General features: G+C 37.0%; 1 protein-coding gene across 3 annotated transcripts in view; it reads left to right on the top strand.

Annotated features, from left to right (window-relative positions):
* Positions 1–20,290, top strand: part of PARD3B (par-3 family cell polarity regulator beta) — a 1,417,836-nt gene that overhangs the window by 691,981 nt on the left and 705,565 nt on the right. For all 3 annotated transcript variants that reach the window (XM_006889111.1, XM_006889110.1, XM_006889109.1), the window contains exon 6: positions 14,171–14,257. In XM_006889111.1, coding sequence (XP_006889173.1) covers positions 14,171–14,257 — 87 coding nt within the window. The remainder of the gene's footprint in view (positions 1–14,170; positions 14,258–20,290) is intronic.

Consider the following 20,290-nt stretch of genomic DNA (forward strand, 5'->3'; position numbering starts at 1 on the left):
TGTGAAAATTCTTTCCTTGTTTTTTTTACCCATTTTATAATTGTGTTATCAGTCGTTTTCTTGTGGAGTCCCAGGAGTTTTCTGTACGCTTTCATTATAACTCTATTTTCTGAGATGGTATTACTTTCTCCAAGACATACACATTTGTTCTTTTGGTGGTCCATGGGAAATTTAGTGCTTTTTTTCAACACCACAGCTTAAAAGGTATCAGTTATTCTTCTGTCATTTTTAATTTTTTTTTATTTTATACTGATTTATTTGCATAGTTCAAATACATTATTTTTCACACAAGATTCTTCCCATTTTCTTCATGCCTTCACCCATCAAATTGTACAACCCTAGATTAACACCCCACCTCCCAAACCCGTTCTCACCCCTCTGCTTCCACTCTTCCCCCTACCGCTTCAATCCTCATACTAATCCTGAAGTAACAGCTTTATACAGTATTTGCCCCTGTGGAACTGAGTTAGTTCACTCAACATAATGCTTTCTAGTCCCTCCCAAGTTAGGTAGTAATTTACAAAATCATTGCTACTGCGTGTTGCATAGTGTTTCATTGTGTGAATGTACCATAACTTCTCAATCCATTCAGTTGTGGTTGATCATCTGGGCTGTTTACATGTTCCTGCGATGGTGAATAATGCTGCTATGAACATTGGTGTACAAGTCTCGGTTTTAGCCTCACTTCTTATTTTCTGGGGGTATATTCCAAGAAATGTAATAGCTAGGTTATACAAAATTTCTGTGTTCAGCTTTTTGAGGAAGTGCCAAACTATCTTCCAGAATGGTTGTACCATTTTACAATCCCACCAACAATGCATAAGAGTTCCTATCTTGCCACATCCTTTTCAACATTTTATTACTTTCTGTCCTGTTAAACTTTGCTACTGCAACTGGGACCTTCTAAAGATTAAATCCTTTTATGCATCAAAACCTTTTTTCCAACGTGTTGGGTGGGGCAGGCGGGAGGGGGGAGAAACCAACAACAACTCTAAACTGAGAATAAACATTTGGCAATACCATCTCAGACAAGAGTCTCATAATAAAATTTTGTAGAAAACTCCTGGGCCTCTGCAAGAAAAAGACTGATAACACAATTACAAAATGGGCAAAAGACATGGTAAGAATTTCCATAGAGGAAGATATTCGAATGGCCAACAAATGCATGAAGAAATGTCCCAAATCACTGGCTATAAGAAATGCAAATCAAAATCACAATGAAATATCATCTTCTGTCATTTTTATTTTTTGCTCAGCTCTCAGATTTATGGCCAGTGACTGAAACATAGCCTGAATGAGGCGCTCCTTAGTCTTGGTCCTCAGTACTTTGGAGAGTTCTGTGACAGTAAATTTTCCCAATGCAATACATCTTTTTATTTCTAAACCACTGGTACCAAGGGTGTCTGTTGATTGTGAATCCAAGATGAAATCAATGGAAGTTTCAATCCTTTCTCTCCCTATGATGATCCTGCCTAATGACCCAGTGGTATGGATTTTTTTTGTCTTCTTGATGTCAAAATTTTAGAGGGCATAGTGTTTGATCTTCTGCCTTAGATACTGGTGGGGTTGAAATCAAAGTGTGATGCTGTTACCTCCATGCAGTTAGGCACTACACATCTTTCATTGTCTCAGTTTCTCATCTGTAAATTCCAAGAATGACAAATGTAACAGGGTCAACATCACATTTTTCATCAAAAGAACTTTTCATTGACCTCTCTGAGTTACAGAACTGTGGATGATAGACTAATATCCATATTATCAAGAAATAGCAGTTAATATGACTATTACTTAATTGTTCTCCTAAGGAAACTGCCCATAATAAAGGTAGCTTATATTGTTATTGTTTTAAACAGAACAGAATTTAAAGCCATGAAGGCTATGTGTCAGTGTGATACTCTTTCATCATACTTATTCATTTTATATTCTGAGAAAATGATCTAGAAAGACTCGTCAACAATCTGGTTTATGCAGATGACACAACTAGCTTGCTGAAAGTGAAGAAGAATCAAATAATTTACTGAAGAAGATAAAAAGACTATAGCTTTCGATATTTCTTGCACTTGAACATCAAGAAAACAAAAATCCTCACAACGAGACCAATAGACAGCACCGTAAGTGGAGAAAAGATAGAAGTTGTCAAGAATTTTCTTTTATTTGGATTCACAACACCCAAGAAAGCAGGAATCAAGAAACCAGATGACTGAATTGATTAAATCTGCTGCAAGGGACCCCAAGTTCAGTGCTAGCAGTTTAAAGACTAGCATGTGACTGACCCAAGCCACAGTATTTTCAGTTGTTTCCTATACATATGGAAGTTGAAAATGAATAAGAACTATTGTAAAATTTTTATGCCTTTGAATTAGGCCACCAGTAAAGAGTGATGAATATGTCTTGGACTGCCAGAATAATAAACAAATCTGACTTGGAGGAAGTATATTCAAATGCTCCTTAGAAAAGAGGTTGGTGAGATTTTCGTCTTGCCTACTTTGGACATGTCATCGTAAGAGACCAGTCTCCATAGCAGGAGAGCATAGTTGACAAAGGAGCAGTTAATGGAAAGAGAATTTTCCCCACAACGGGCCCCAGACCTAGCAATGATTGTGAAGATGGCACGGGACTGAACATTTCCTTCTATTGTTTGTGCGTAGGGCCTTGTGAGCTCGCACTGACTTTGCAGCACCTAACAACAGTGACAACAACCAAAATGGAGACATTATTAAAGCCTTCAGATTGTGGGCATGAGAATTTAATGAGTGAATATGTGTGGAACATTGTAAGTAATGCCTGGAGCAGAGTGAGCTCTATGAGGATTTGCTGCTGTTGCTTCTACTACTATTATTAGTGTCGTCATCATCATCTTTATTATGACTGTGAATATTATCATTATCTCTAATGTTTCTTAAAATTTGGCCTAAGGAAAGTAATTCCATACTTAATAGATTGCTGTCTTCATCGTTAGAAGATGATATTCTGTTGTTGCTATAATTCATTCAATCAGTTAGTATATTCCCTTTTTTAGTTCAGTTACTAATAGGTGCTAAACAATCTGCATGGGGTTAGATTTATAGGCTAAATTGCATATATAAATTATTGGCCTTTTTTAGCATTATTTAAATGTGTGAATATCTTGAAGTTTATAATTTACAATCATATGACAAATATGACAAAATTAAAATATTTGGTGCAGAAAATCTCTAGGAAATGATCTTTTTTGAAGTCTAATAGGATTTTTTTTTGGAGGTAGGAATAAAATGACTTTAATACACTCCTAACTTTAGCTTTTTGAAATTTTTAGCTTTTGGGAAAATTTGCTAATATTTTGGCTAAATGCATAATGTGATAAATTGGCTTATGGCTGTGCTGATAAATCCACTAAGCTTTCTCTAGGTATAGGGAATTGAAAGAAATGAAATGTATAACTTAAAGAAAATATTATTTCATTAAAATACTTTGTCGTTAGGGGCTGGTGAGTCTAATATAGCTCTTAATGGCCCTAGAAACAGCTGATCTGAACCCTGGCCTATCCTGAGCCATCCACACAGTCTCTGACACCATAAAGCCCATTGCTGCAGTCACTGTGTCTGTCCCCTTGGCCAAGGATCTTCCTCTCCTTTGTTGTTCCTCCACCTTTCCAACCATGATATCCCTCTACAAGAGGAAAACAAACAAACAAACAAACAAACAAAACCCACAAAAAACCCTCTCCTTGCAACATGCCTAAAATATGTCAGATGAAGCTTTATCATCTTAGTTGGGTTATCAAAATAGGAATTTTTCATTAATTTTATTACCTTGTTTTTCTATGAGTTGTTACTCTGAATACACTAACTAAACCCTCTCATTGCCATTGAGTAGATACTAAGTCAGAACTACTGACCTTTCAGTTAGTAGCTGAGCCCCTTGAGCCATTGCTCCATCGAGGGTCCCCAGTGAGCTGTTGTTGTAGTTAGATGTTGTTAAGTTGACTTCAGGTATAAAGGAATGGAATCTTGCTGGATTCTGCAACACCTTCTGATTCTCTCTTGTGCTTAAACATATGTTGTTGTTGTTGTTGTTATGTGCCGTCGAGTCGTTTGCGACTCATAGCGACCCTATGCACAACAGCCCTAAACCCTGCTCTGTCCTGCGCCAACCGCACTGCCTCTGACACACCCATCCCGATTACCCCAGTCACCGAATCAATCCATCTCATAGAGGGTCTTCCCCTCCTGCACTGTCCCTCCACCCTCCCAAGCATGATGTCCCTCTCCAAGGATCCGTCCCTCCTGGCAACATGTCCAAAGTATGTCAGACGAAGCTCCAGAATCCTTGCCTCCAAGGAATAGCTTGGTTTAATCCTCTCCAAGGTGAATCTGTTTGTTTTCCTGGCAGTCCATGGTACATCCAGTACTCTTCTCCAGCACCACATATATTAACTAAACATATTAACTAAACATATATTAATTAAACATATATTAACTCAAATATAACTTGTTTCATTGATGTTTTACTGTGCATTGAATAGCTAGTGATATGAGACTTAACATGTTGAACACCAATATAAGAGAAGCACATCTGAAACCTGGTTTTGAGTGAAATTCAGAAAATGCAATATATGTAAACATCGGTCAAGCCCAAGTCTAAACACTGACAGACACTAGGTTTGGGGAAGGATGGGACCACTCTTAGCAGTATGTAATGTACAGCTAACAAGGAAAAGTCTTTGGAAGAAAATGAGGTACTAGCTGATACAAGATAGTGACAAAACAGTAGTAGAAAAGTTAGGAAAGCAGATTTTACAGCTGTGTTACATGATTGGTATCCTAGCAAGTGTTGGGGCTGGGGTGGTAGGAATGGGGTATGATACCTCCCAGAATTTGGCACAATGTTAAGTAAATGATTTGCACAGTCTATTTCAAAATGTCTTCAATTTTCATCCTCATAGTTATTACCCAAGGTCCTGTTACCTCTCAGCTACACTATCGCAATATCCTCTTGAGGACTCCAGAGTATCATTGTCACTGCTGGAGACTTTTGTTTTCTAAACCACAACATTTATCACATTTTTCCTGAGTCCTGAAACATTGTATTGAAACAAGTCCCAGTTTGGAACATTGATTTTACCTCTTGCTACTTAATTTACACACCCGGGTTATTTCTTAACTTCTGTAAAGCATTGTCATCTTTAAAGGGAGTAGCATGATCATGTAGATCATCAAGGGAATGAAATGAGACACGTTATCAGCAACTACATTTTGCACAGTGCTAAGCAGAAGTACTAGGGAGCTCCAGTGGTTTAGTGGGAAGAAACTACTGTGCTGCTAGGCCAAAGGTCTGTGGTTCTAATCTGCCAGCTGCTCCACAAAAGAAAAATGGACAGTGTCCTCCCCTGTAATTTACTACCTCTGAAAACCCTCTAGAAAATTGGCTATGAGTCATTTCCAACTTAATGGTACTCAACAACAACAAAACAAGACCTAGATATTCATTGCTACTGCAGTTATGATGATCATTATTATAAAGAAGACAATTTTATAGTAACAGTTTACCATTCTCCCGAATGAAACTCCTCTAAGGGATTCTTGGTTCTTAATATAGCTTTTGATATATAATAGTGACATATTTGTTGAGTGGATGCATCGATAAGACACAATGTTCCATGAATCATCAATGAAACCATTAACTTCTTACTCGTGATTAACACAAATATCTTTAATTAAAGAAAAAGAGCCTTTTACAAGCTCTCTCCAAATAGTCTCAGAATATTCTTCTCTGATGAAGGGCCGTTTAGTTTACTTTGATCATTAAGCATACAATGAACCTTTTAAGAACTATTTATATGGGACCCAATTGACAACAGCAGTTTGACAGACTAGATCAGAGATTTAGGTAATGGGGCAGAAACATTTCAGAAAAGGAAGATGAGAATGGTTGCACAAGTAGAAAGTTAACCAGTGCCACTCAACGGTGCATGTAGAAAGGATTGAATTGGTGTAAATTCTACTTTGTTTATTCTCAACAACAAACAGAAAAATAAAGTCCTTTAAAAACACGAAGAAGCAAGTAGCCTTGATTGGGGTTTTTATTTTCTTTTTAATTACAGTCTGAGTTTTTCTTTGAATATCAGGTGGTGTTTGCAAAAGCTTTGCACCTTTTCTCTGATTTCTTTCTCATCCCTAACACCACCTCATACTTGACTTCTGTGGCCTCTAATTAGCCTCTTTCAGATCCACTTTTGTCCTCCCACCCCCACTCCTCAGGCATAAAACTGCCATCATATTCTTTCCTATCTTCTTTGCTTCTGATACCTATTTATTTGGCAAATTATTTTCAGAGTCTATCTCTGAATATCTCAGAACTCCACTTTTGTGTTGATGCTTTCTTCCCCATAATCATTCCCCAAGCCTCTCTTACTTTAAGAGTGAGAAAATTGCCATTACCTACTAGCTCTCATCTTTTTTAGCCCCTCTTCTTTTTCTAATTGATTTCTCATGTCGCTGCTGAGTGCATATTTCTAAATCATTTTTCTAAGAGTATCACATCTCTTCTTCGTTCCAAAACCTTTAGCAATTTCATTTTTCAGCAAAATTAAGCATGAAGTCTTAGCCCAGGAATTTAACACACCACTCTGCGATTTAATCTCAAAGTAATGATTTAACCTTATCTTGTTCCACTATGTAAAAAGAGAAAACAAACCATTATAGCCAAGCCAAACTGGATTGTTGTTCATTGTCCAGTGTGCCCACAAACTACATTGGTGCCATAATTTAGTGGATCATTTCATCGGTCATTTCATCGTCTTTGTATGCCCTCTCCTCCTCCTTGGTTACCATTTCTGGTGGCTAAGCCAACTTGGCCTTCATAATCCTGTTTCAGCAACTCATTGCCATGAGTTAGAACTAACTCAGAGCTCACCCTCCACTGGGTTGGTGAAGCTGTGAATCCTACGGGGGTGGGGGTGGTGAGATGAGCCCTCTTTCTTTTATGGAGTCGCTGTTGGTTTCAAGACACCAGGGAGGTAAAGATTTTGAGTTAACAGTGCCCACCTCTCCATGAGAGCCATAGGCCCCCCATCTCAAGCTCCACCTTTTCTGGAAGACTTTTCTGGTTTCAGTTGCTCTTCTTAATTCTGCACCTGCCTCCTTTGAAGCACGTTGGAATTTGTCCAGTTGTGAAATTCATATGTTATAGGAACTAAGAGTTCCTACTTTGGAGTATAATAAATGGTAATCAGAATCCTAATTATATATATATATCCTGTATAATATATTATATATTAATTATATATATATTATATATATATATAAATTCTAATAGTGTCATGTTGGACAAGTGCTTGAACTTCTTTGAGCTTCAGTTTCCTTATCAGTAAAATTGGCATTGATTTTATAGATTTGACATGAGTACATATTATAACATATGGAGGTCAGTTTGCACATGACCTTTCAAATACTTTGTTGAGAAACTAGTACTGGTATTATTGTTCTTACTCCCTTCTTTTTGTTATACTCCACTACCCTTCACCTCCTTCCCCCAGGTTATGAACTCCCTAGTATATTGACTTTGTTTTCTCCCATGCAGGACTTCTTCTTTGAGGATACTCAGCTTTGCTGAATTTAAGCAACATGCATTACCACCATCACAAACTTGGTTAATTTGTAACTCAGTGCATTTGTATCATCAAGGCATTTTTTTCATCAAATAGAGCCTGAGGTCATTTGCAAACTCTTCTTAGAGGCTTTCAGTTGCACTCAGGCCCTCTGACATCTGACTGACAGAGGCATTTGTCCCTTGAGAATACCAGCTAACACTGTAGTCCTTTGCTGTCTCTTTGTCAGCTGTCAGAGCATGAAGAAAAGTTCTTCCTGAGTCTGAAGAGTTTCAAAGAATTCTTGGGAAAGTATTCCTCAAGATATTGGCTCAATCATCTGAATGCTAGAAGTTAAAAATTTCCTTTTATTCATTCATTATATTATTTCCTCTTCAAGGAAGTTGTAGTAATCATATTAATAGATGACAGTTATTGAACTCTATGTATGAATCATGAAGGCTATGTTTTTTACATAAATGCTTTTTTTTTTCCTAAAGAAAACCAACTATTCAGCTATAGACTTGCCCTAATGGGTTCATCACACCAGTAGTGAAGCTGAGATTTGAGATTTTCACTAAGTTATTACTGACTCAAGTCTGTTACTTACCTCAGTCTTCTCTTGATCATCATGAGAAAATGCTTTCTTTTCTTATATAAATGAATGAACATTTTCTTAAAAAAAATCATCCTCCTTTTGCCCTAGTGGCTTAGTGGTAAAGAGTTGTGCTGCCTTCCCAAAGGCACACAGTTCAAATCCACTATGGGAGAAAGATGGGCAGTGTCCTCCTATGCAGTATGCTCCTCCTGAGCCTCAGACAGTTCGCTGGAGGATGTCAGCTATAAATTGGTTCCTAATCAGCGGTTGTTGTTGTTGTTACGTGCCATCGAGTCACCTGCAATTCATAGCAACCGTATGTACAGTAGCCCTAAACCCTGCTCTGTCCTGAGCCAATCTTATTGTCTCTGACACTCCTACCCCCATTGCCATAGTAACTGAAGCAATCCATCTCATCGAAGGTCTTCCTCAGTAACAACTTTCTGCCTTAATCTCTTTTTACCTTCAGTGACTAATCTAATGCCTAGTTGATTAATTATAATATTGTCCAGTGAACAAACATGCATAGCTTCTGTTGAATTTTTTCCCACTTAATTTACAGTCTTTCTTCTGGATGGAAACCAACTGAGGAACTTTCTATCTAGCTCTAAAAGAGCAAGTGTTTACAATGACTGTTTCCTTTTTGACCACTGACTTCTATAGCTTCACCCACACTATCTCTTAAGCCATTAGATCAGTAGCAACTGGTTCCAGTGATTATTTGAATCAATTTTGTCAAATGGATCTTAAGGCATTTAGCTTGGTTAATGCTAGTTAATCCAATGATTTGTGACCATCTGCTTCTATTTTAGTATGTCTTATAAAGTTGTTAAAAGCTGGCTGCTGTGATGTCTTGTTGGAATTTTCCCACCTCGTTCTGGAATAAATGAAGTCTTTTTCTTTTGCACACGCAGTTCATTTTTTTCCTATATTTAAAAATTCTTTTTTAGTTCTTTTTCCCCCCCTATTGCTAGGATCACCTTTTTACTTTATTCTCTGTGCTTTAAATCTTCAGTTCATCTTCCAGTTTATCTGTTTTCTGTTCTATAACATATAGATAACTGTATGTATATCTTGCCTTCTTTTCACTAAGCTTACTCTGCAGTTTGTATAAACAAATAACATTAATAGCATATTTTCCCATCTTAGTAAAATGTTTTATGAGATACACCGTCAAAAACTATCCTCAGTCCTCCTTGGTGCGCTTTCTTCTAAGAAGATTTTTACAGTACTCTAAATAATGTTTTAAGAAGGTAAACTAATGTTTTAATACCTAGGTATATGTTTCATTTAAAAATAAAAGAGAATTTGTGGACTAGATAAAATTTCATGAAATGCACACTGTCAAGTGAATTCTGACTCACAGTGCTTCCTGTAACAAAACAGAATTGCTCTGTAGGGCTTCTTTTATTTTATTCTTTTTTTTATTGGCTTGCTTACAAAACTTGTATAGATTATGTATTACAATATTATTAATTCCCATTGTGTTTTATATAATCATTCTCATGCATTATGTTTTGTAAAATTAATCACCATTGGACCTGTCTTTTCGCCCTGTTCCTTCCCATTTCCTTCCCCTGCCCCCTTATTTACTTCAGCCCACCAAACTCGGCAACCATGTGGTTTCACCCCTCCCATGTAGGGCTTTTAAACTGTAAATTGCCAAATCTTTGTCTCTGGAAGATGGTTCAGCCTTTGCTTATCAGCAGAGTACACTTAACTAATTTGCCAACATACTCTAAAAACTACAAAATAAACAAACCTGTTCCAGGATCAACTCCAATTCATAGTGACCCTACATTTAGTTACTGGGGCTGGAAACCGTAATATCCTCATTTTGCATCAGGCAGCTAGTGGATTTGAACCTCTGACCTTTCCGTTAGTAGCACAGGTATTACTCACCATGATATCAATCCAGTTTTCTGAAAGTGCTTGCAATTTATAATAAATAAAATTATTTTATGAATATTTTTCTAGACTATTAATGACATTGTCAAAATACTTCCTAGCCAAAGAATTAAAACTGTCAGATACTATAACTGCATGAAAGTTTATCCTATAGTATTGGAAAAAAAACCAAACCCACAGAATTTATTAAGTAGAAACCAACCTTAAAATTGTATCTGAAAAATAACTTTCAGTGGTTTAAAAGTCAACCGCCACTTCTTTACTGTGGAGTCAGAAGCAACTCAAAGCTTAACCTCCAGCAGACTTACAGTGGCTTTAAACTGTAAAGGAGGAGAATACCCATCTTTCTCCCGTGGAGCAGCTGGTAGATTTGAAGAGCTAGTCTTTGTTTTGCCAGTACAACTCCTTAAACCACTTGGCCACCAGAGCTCCCTATTTTGAAATGCAATTCATTAATTAAATGAGCTATAAGACTTATTAATTGAATACAAAGAAAAAACCAAGAGGAGAATTAAAGAGTAAGTACAATGTTGAGTGCCCTCAATTCAGGTATGACTCACAGCAATGCTATGAGCTGCAGAGGTGAACTCTGTCTGGTCCTGCTATCTTCTCCATCTCTAACATACCTCATTGCTGCAGCTCTGTGTCGGTCCATCCTGTTGAGGGTCGTCTTCTATTTCGCTTTCCAAGTATAATGTCCCTTTCCAAGGAGTAGCTCCTCTAACAAAATGCCCAAAGTAAGTGAGACAAAGCTTCACCATCCTTGCCTGTAAGGAGCACTCTTACCGCACTTTCTCAATGCTATGTTTCTTCTCTTGGCAGTCCATGCGATACTGAGCACTCTTCTCCAACATTGTAACTCAAAGACTATATTAGTCTTTCTTCTGTCATTCTTATTCATTGTCTAGCTACTTCATGGATAACACTTTATTTAAAAGACCGTGGATTAAATCAGGTGTGCCTTAGCTTTAGGCTACCATTGAGGTCTCCAGCTGTTTCTGGGGGGAAAGGATGAGTAGTCTCTTCCCATGTGATTGAAAACCAACCAGAGGGTCAGCTGTGGGTAAGTTCCGACTCTACAGTACACAAGAACAGCAACAATAACAACGTCATTACTCTTCAGTACTTTGGGGAAGTCCCTGACAGAAGACTTTCCCAGTGTAATACATCTTATTTTTTCATTACTGACACTGATAGTGTTTATTGTGCATCCAAGTAAGATTGCATCTTTGGCTACTCTATATTTTCTCCATCTATCATAATGTTGCCTGTTGGCACAGTGGTGAGGATCATGGTTTTCTTGATGTTGAATTGTGATGCATATTACAAGCTGTAGTCTTTGATCATCTGCAATAAGTACTTCATATCTTCCTCCCTTTCAGCAAGCAAGGTTATGTCATATGCATAACCAAGGTTGTTGATGAGTCTTCCTCCTATCCTGGGTACTAAGTTCTTCTTCATAAAGTCCTACTTCTTGAATGATTTATTCAGCATACAGATTGAACTGGTGGGGAGAGAAAAAACTGCCCTGAAACACATTTTTCTTGATTTTAAACCGTGTTGTATTCCCTTGTTCTAATCAAACAATTTCTTGATCTAGATACAGGCTTCGACGGCACATAACAACAAAAACAACAACAGATACAGGCTTCTCATAAGCACAATCATATGTTCTGGAATTCCCATTTTCCTCAATATTAGCCAGAGTTTGGTATGATTCACAAGTCAAATGCTTTTGCATAGTCAGTAAAACACAAATAGGCATTCTTTGTATCTTCTCTACTTTCAGCCGAGATCCATCTTACGTTAACAGTGATATCCCTGGTGCCATGGCTTCTTCTAAAGCCAGGTTGAACTTCTGACAGTTTTCTGTTAATATACTATTCTAGTCATTTTTAGATGATCTTCAGCAAAATTTTGCTTGCACGTACTCTCCACATTCTGTTCAGTCACCTTTCTCTGGAATGGAAAGAAATATGGATCTCTCCCAGTTCAGGATCTCTCCCAGTCAGTTAGCTAGGTAGCAGGCTTCCAAATTTTCTGGCAGACTGGCGAACATGTCCAGGGTTGCATCTATACATAGAATATTGTGTTTTAAGAATAAATTTAGACTGGAGTTAAGAAATACTGGTAAATATTTTTAAAAAAGAAAATTCTTTAAAAATTCTGAAGCTGGCATCTTAAAGTATATGCTAGACTAAACACTTTTGTCCTCAGAGCCTCTATCTGTTAAGCATGTGTGTTATCTCTCAGCATGTAGATACACAGTACATTTATTAGAAAAGATTATCATTGTACTCTCAGTGCAGAGCTATAAAAATTCCTTTTTAAAGATGTAAGATAATAACAGTTAAACAAGATTTTAGCCTCTAGTTTTAAAAGTCCTTAAAACAGTGTTGTAGCCCTAAAAGGCTTTGGGTTCAGTTTTCCACAAATACTTACAAATGAACTCTAGTATTTATATAATAGTAAAGATCTTTTTTTTACTAAAACTTACTAGAGTTTGGTCCATTAGAAGTGTATAACTTTCTCTCCCCACTAATTATTTTATATTCAATATTTATATGGCTATCTATGTTGTTGATAGGTGATACTCTGTATATATGTATCCCTATAAATATCTTTATCCTCATACATAGAAGAATCTATTAGATCCCTGCTTATCATCTTTTTAAGATTTATTTTGTTTCCAACTTTTGTTGTAGGCATCTCATATAGCCTGCTTGACTGAACAAGTTTTAAATATATGAGCAATATCTGAGTACATCACATTTTAAATTTATTATCATATTTGAAATCCCATCATATTGTACACAAACTGGAAACTGATATGGGGGGTTTTTATATTACTTAGTGATAATGAATTTTTATTTTAGAAATTACGTTAACTCTATTCTATTGATGATAATGTATTTAATGAATTTATTTTAGATTGCTGATAATTTAGAGAATACTCCATGCAGAGTGAATTCATCAGTCACTTTGCTTTCTTATTGTTGTTCTCAACTTTCGAACAAGGAGCCAAAATTCCAATCTTTTCCAATTGGAGGAGAAAAGCAAGGGTAGCCGCTGTATTGCTTTTAATTTGATAGTTAGTTTCAGGTCATTTTCAGGTAAAGAGGAAACAATGAAGACCCGCTTACAATTTCCATAACATTCAAGATTGCTCCAACTTGATCATTTTTTTCCTCTGGCAATTGCTTTTTCTGTCTCTGGGTTTAAAGGAACCCATAATTGTTCACGGTTATTATTTTTCATCTTTATGAAAGCTTGTTGCTTCTATTTTTTATTACCCTAAAGCTCTCAATGTCTTGTATATTTCAGTCGTATACACTATCCATTAATGTTTCAAGCTCATCCTTTTCTTAATCTGCAGCAAGGTTAGGTGGGTCAGGCTTTCGATTTCTTTCTGTAATACATTTTTTCTCAGGCTTTGCAACCTCTTAAAAAAGAAAAAAAGAAGGTGAAAATTTGGAATTGTTCCATTGAATACAAGTGATGCCTAGTGAAAAGCAAGTTTAGGTCTTGATTTATAGTTCTCTGAACAGTTCCATGTGCATTACCAACTGTGGCTTCACAGCCATTGAAAAATGTGATTCTGTGCTTTTTTCTAATAAATATGTATTTTATTTCATTTCTCCGTCACACTGGAAAAAAAACAAAACCAACCTACCACAAACCAAACCAGTCTGCCTTATACATGGGCTCAGATATGCTTACTCGCAATTATTTTATGATCCACAGCAAGTTTCAAGTGTATCTCAATGGGGAGAGATTTCATTTTTGTTTGTATCCTTTTAAATATGTTGATTTATGTAGATTAAGTTAAGTAGGAAGTTATTTTTGTAGATAGTTATTTCCATTTGTTCCTCTTTAGGAGGGAAAGCAATCAGGTAGTCTTTTAAACATTTTATTTCCTGAGTCTTCCAAACTTACCAACAAATCATGTAGTTCTTTGATTTCATCTCTGCTATTCAATTTATAGTAGTTGATATAATCCTTAGATGAGTCCCCCCGCCTTTCTTTAAACTTATGTTAAAGTGCCTCCTCTGTTTTTCTGGCAGCAGCTCATCTGTGTTCTTGTTTTCTCTGCTCAGTGATATGACAAGAACAGTGGAGATTTCTGGGGAAGGAGGTCCCTTGGGAATACATGTAGTGCCCTTCTTCTCATCTCTAAGTGGAAGGTAAGACATTTTCCTTATTTCAGATGCTCAAGGTAATGAAAAATCAGGTTTGAGCTCGCATTCCCAAACATTTTTCAAATCCAATGAAAAATGTATCACTGTTATTCAAATGGACACACCAAGATTTACTTTCCTTGGTCACTTTTGTGTTAGAAACAAAATTAAATAATTTATTTGGGGGCTGCTATAAAAGAGGGGGAAAAAATCATAGTTTCTGCATTTTCAAGTGTTCATGAGGAACTCTTCCAAACATCCTTGTCAGTGGCTTACTCATTAGAAAACATTTTAGCATTGTGTTAGGGAAGTCACAACTGAATTATTTAGTGTTCCAAAATACAGTTCATAGAGTGGAGATGTCTCCTGCAACACCATTCATGACACCAGTACATAATAGCTAACATATAGCAGAACAGAGAAATTTTATAATCTAATCTTCAAGTATATATAAACTAAGAATAAAAATATTCTTATTTCTAAGTGACTGTGTCAAATTCTATGTGTTGGGGAATTTTTTTTTTCTAAGATGACAAAATGTAACCATGTGTTTCATTTTTTTCTAAAATAAAATCAAATAATTTCCCATGTGGGTTTTTTTTTTTATTAACTTCAATGAACATTTACAGAGATTTTGGATTTGCATTCATTCATTATTGCGCTTTTCTCCCTGCCCACCCCACCCCAATCCCTACCCCCAGGTCGCTCTTTTTGAAAAGTAAAAGAAAATTTCCTTCATTGGTATACATTTCCCCCCACACTACCCCCTTACCCCGAGTATACTCCACTCTGCAACCTTCATTCCGGACTCTTATGATAATCGTAATGCCCTAAAATATGTTGCTTTTAAACTATTCTCTCCCTCATGGGTTTCAGGGCAGTCCCATATGCTTTTATAGTTGTAAAGGCGTAGTTCAGATAAATGATCAAATATCGGCATTTCTTAACATTCATGTGCATCTAATTGGGCGGATGATCTACTGTTATTACTATTCTAACTATTTTATAGAACTAATATTAGATGATGTATCATTTTCAATCACATGACTGCCTCTGGCACTACATTACTATGGGTAAAGGTTATCAGAAATTAAAAAAGAAATAATTTTCTCATTCACATAACATGATTTTCATTAATTTCTCAAATTTATTTTCTTACATTCTTGAAAAGGTAGAACCCTGTTTTATGTGAAGATACCAAACATTTAAAAAGGAAAAGATTTTGTTTAAGGTAGAGCACACAGAATTTGGGAACTGTTGACTTGCTGTCACTCAAATGCTCTTTTAGTACCTAATTTTTCCCAAAGGTTATATAGTATTAATTTACTGGTTCTGAATATTTGTTCAGTTCAGCCATAATATAGCAAGGAGACCAGATTTACTCATGATATTTTGGTTGGCATAGTGTTCTGCAGGTAACCATCTGCTACCTGTAATTGCAAAGTCATCACCTTCTTTTGCAAACAACATCTGATGCCAAGCACTTGCTGGAATCTATGTTCCCCAAGAGAAATGAACCAAAAAGTTAGTGGCTCTCATTGTCTCCCTTCCTGTGTGTGTTAATAAGTGTGTTTATAAATGTTATGGGTTATGGCACAGGACAGGCGGAGGTTGTTTTTAACAGACAGAGTGAATATTTATCTAGTTGTCTTGAGAAATTCTAATGGCTTTTGGCAGAAGTGCACTGATGAGGCTTTGTGAAATAGCAGAGCGGTTAAATTACCAGGCCTTTAGCTTAATAAAGCTGGAATAGAACACAAGATCATTCCAATTTCCAAAAACAAGAAGAGAGATACAATGTGACAGTCACCATACTTCATTTCGAATAGTTTGGAAAACGAGTTGACCCTACAGATCAGGAATCACTTTCTCTCACGTCAAATGAGAGAAATAAACTAGAAAGTAGCAGTTTCTTCTCTTTTCCTTTCTAATTCTGATTTCTAGCGTAAGCATAAAAGAAAGAGCAGTAGAAAGAGCATTGAACTTGGATTCAGAACAATTGGATTTGAATACCAGACTCTTTCATCGTGTATCTTCTGCAGTTTTCCTTTTGTTGGTGGATATCAGAATACCTATTTCTTATTAAAAGTGTTGGCATTAAATTGTCTAAAAAAATTGGAAAGCCACTTGTAAAACATACAGCAGGTGGACATGTAAATTATTAGTATGATGATTATTGCTAAAATAGAATATCTTGTATAAGAACATTTTCAAAGTTCATGGTCAAGTGTTCAGACACTTGGTAAAATTGCTCTACTATGGGCTTATGTGTGTGTGTGTTTTCCTGTTCACTAGTTTTATAGGAAGGAAATTTAATTAAAAAACATTAAAAATAATATGGAAGTGGAGACATGAGCCAATAAAAGTTAAGGAGTAATGAATACAGGCTGAAATAGCACACTTAACTTAACCCATGTGTCTAGATGCAACCACATACAGAGGCCTGTGAGACAAGTGTCTGACTTCATACACCATATGGTTTCACTGTGTGAGCGCAGGGGGTTAGCTAAGGTCACATTGGATACTTACCTCTTCATTTCCTTCCATTGATTGGTTTGTGTCATGTAAAATTAGAATTTACTTTTAATTCTTTCTTAAGACTACTGTAATTGGCTTTGCCTCTAATTTATTTTTTTTTCCTTTTAGAAAAATATGGCTACACCTGTTGTTGAATAAGAAAGCTTATCTAAGCTAGAAATATGTTGGTGCCATACCACAATAAGGCCTCAGTGGACTCATTAGATAACAGAGCATCAGGGTGCCAAAAAGCCGCTGATACTGAGGGTCATGGCTTTCACAGACAAAATAGACATACAAAAATCCTCAGCGTTGGAAGCAAAAAAGAATCTAACCTATCTCATCAATTTTTAGAAAGTTATCTCTGATAATTTAAAGGATGAAATTTCAGGTTTTATAATAAATAAAGATAGCATAATATTACCCAATTCGAGAGTCGAGGCAGGTCAGCAGGAGAGAGAAAGAAGAGTTGGGAGAAGAATGAGTCTAAGAAGAGAAGATGTTTAGGCAAAAGTTTTAAGTGTGGAGAAGACCGGAGGCCATGTGATACAAAGAGGGGGAGATAAGGGAAATGGAAGAGGAGGGTGGGACCTTAATGATGTTTAGAAGAACAAGGTACCATCCTTCCCAGTCTTATTCGCAGGACTATGGACTTCAGCATCCTTTATATTGGCTGATAAATACAAATTAACTGGTAGTCTTAGCCTATATTCTTTGCCAGCATTAATCTTTAAAGACTGATCTTCTTGATCCCAAACAAGACAGCTACCAGAGCCCACCAGTCTGAGATAAAGGGGATAATGGGAGCGTCTTCTCTGGGCCTTCTCATCCAGGTTTCTGTGAGACCAGCCTGGAGGGACCTCATCCCTTCTGTGGAATCGAGAGGGCACTAGTGGTTTGTTTTCAGGGACCAACCTAATAAATCCAGTTAGTTTCACATTTTACCAAAATTACGTCTGACACACGGGTTTTCCAGTTGGGCTTATTCTGTCAATAAATTTTTCATGCAAGGTTGGGTTATTTACATCTGTGAGGTTCACATAGCATACTCCAGCTGTAATATACCAGCTAAATTGCAACTCAGTGGCCTGAAAGAATTAATTCATCTCCCAAAATGTGAAATTAAATCCTTGGGAGTAACATTACATGACTGATGATGTACTGAATTAAATTAAAGGAAGACTTGAATGCTTGTTAAAAAAATATCACTTACATAAACTAGTTTATAACCACATTTGAGGCTCCTAATGGATCATGTTATTGTGAATCTACCAGAATAAAAATCCAAAAATACTATTTGAGTGCTGCTTAATTTTCAGAAAAAAAAATGCTCTTTTGTTCTATTTAGGGTTTTTGGCATGTCAAATCAAACCATTTTTAATATTACATTGTATGATTAAGATTCAATTAGAATCATAAATTTTTTACTTTGAGTTCAGATGGTTTATCAGATTGAGGCAGTGCGACCTTCTCTTTCAAACACAGAATATGCTTGATTAATATAACTACTTGCTAGAATTAAAGAAGGAAGCATAGCACCTTGCCTTACCTTGAACCTGTGAGCCAAGCCTTCCCTAAAGTATGTGGCTTGACTTTGTGTTTTTATGTCCCTGTGATATCATACTGCACCCACGGAAGTATTCTGAAGTAGGAAATTTCTAAATACCACAGTAGGTGCCTTGCCCATTGACATTTTGGCTTCATGAATCAAACCATGGCCCTGGCGGGAGGGAGAGACTAGACTTTGGGACTGCTCCAAATAGGCTTGGTTTGCTGCTGCACTTGGCATTACAGACTGCCCTTTTCCCATGGTGGAGGCTATTATTCATGCATGAGTTATGCTCATATTTTATTTAGATGTGAGATTTAATGCAAAGGGACTATATAATAGCACACAGAGGTCCTAAACAAAAGAGAATGACAATGTAGAAAAATAAGAAGGCAAAGGAAATGGAAACTGGGTCCTCCATACCCAGCAGAGTCCTCTTCCAGGTCTTACTTCTCTTTCTTTTTTTGAGATGAAGCAAGGACTGTCCTACAGAAATGAATGATAGCTTGATGGCTAAAACACATACGTCCCATTTCTTTTCGTTATTTCTTTTGCATTACCAATATATGTAACAGTTTATAGATACAGATATATAGGTATATACATACATACAGGTTTGGAAGCAAGAGTGGCATCCACCTCCTAAACAACATGCCTCTCAAAACTCTATGAACTTTGATAAGTGTTGATATTTAGAGAAAGGCTTTAGGCCTTTTGTTCTTAGGGTCGTTATGAATCATGCTGGACTCAATGGCAATCAACAACTATATATATATATATCTCCTCATAGCCATTGTGTTGAATATGGCCCATAGCTGACCCTCCAGGAGGTTTCCAGAGGCTGTAAATCACTGGAGAGGAAATTGCCCATCTTTATTCTATGGAGCTACTAGTAGATTTGAACCACCAGAAAGGTACACCTTCCTACAGATGTTGTAGTGTCCTGTTGAGCTGGGACTGACTCATAGCTGACCCTCCAGGAGATTTTCAGAGGCAAGAAAGTTCATTGCCCATCTCTCTCCTACTGAACAGCTGGTGGATTCAAACCGTGTGTTTGGGTTGGCAGCCCAGTTCTTTAGGCCACCAGAGTTCCTATTTAAGTCTTTATTCTCATTTTCAAAATTTTCTTCCTTCTTTCTCCAACCCTTCTTTTCTCCTGAGTCTAATCCACACCCAGAAACCCTGAGAGTTCTGGAATAGTATCTCAGAACTCACTGTTTCCCTTATTCAAATAGACAACTCTTCCCAAAGGCCTGCCTTCATTGTATCACTGACCTTCTCAGGAACAGGCAAGGGTGGGTGGTCTATTTCTGCTTCAGCAAAATTCGTGTCTCTCCGGGTGGTCAAAATTCCCCATCACAGCATTGACCTCTGGTCAGTGTTTGCTCCTACACTCCTCCCACCACACGTGAACACATGGTGTGTAAAGCTCCTCTTTAAAACACAAAATCAAACCTATTGACATTGAGTTCATTCCAAAGCACAAGGACCGTCTATCACAGAGCTCCAGGGCTGTTAAATCCTTACAGAGGCAGACGACCACGTCACTCCCCTGTGGATCAGTGGAGGGGTTGACACCACCCACCCTTAGTGTGACAGCTGAGAACTATAACCACCTCACCAACAGGAAAGACCCCTTCCTTCTCTCTTTACTTCTCTTGAAATCCTTCTCATTCTTCAGATCTAGTTCACATCCCCACATTGTCTTCTGATCCTTCTGTGACTCTAGTCCCTTTGGTGTTTCCAGTTTTGAGCTTCTAGCATGTTCAGAGCCTGTACTGACCACGTTACCTTACTCTGATCCTTCAGCTTGTCGCACATTTCTCCTCCTGAGCACATGGGAAATAACCAGCATATGCCCAGTTCAGCAACACTAACAAAAAGAATTAATATTCCTTCCAAACTGAGGACTAAGAGCCCTGCTTAGATTGTTATGAGAAAAGGTAGCCATAGTAAAAAAAAAAAAAAAAAAA

Source organism: Elephantulus edwardii, unplaced genomic scaffold, assembly GCF_000299155.1.
Source record: "Elephantulus edwardii isolate Elephantulus edwardi_28Jun2011 unplaced genomic scaffold, EleEdw1.0 scaffold00075, whole genome shotgun sequence".
Taxonomy (NCBI): Eukaryota; Metazoa; Chordata; class Mammalia; order Macroscelidea; family Macroscelididae; genus Elephantulus; species Elephantulus edwardii.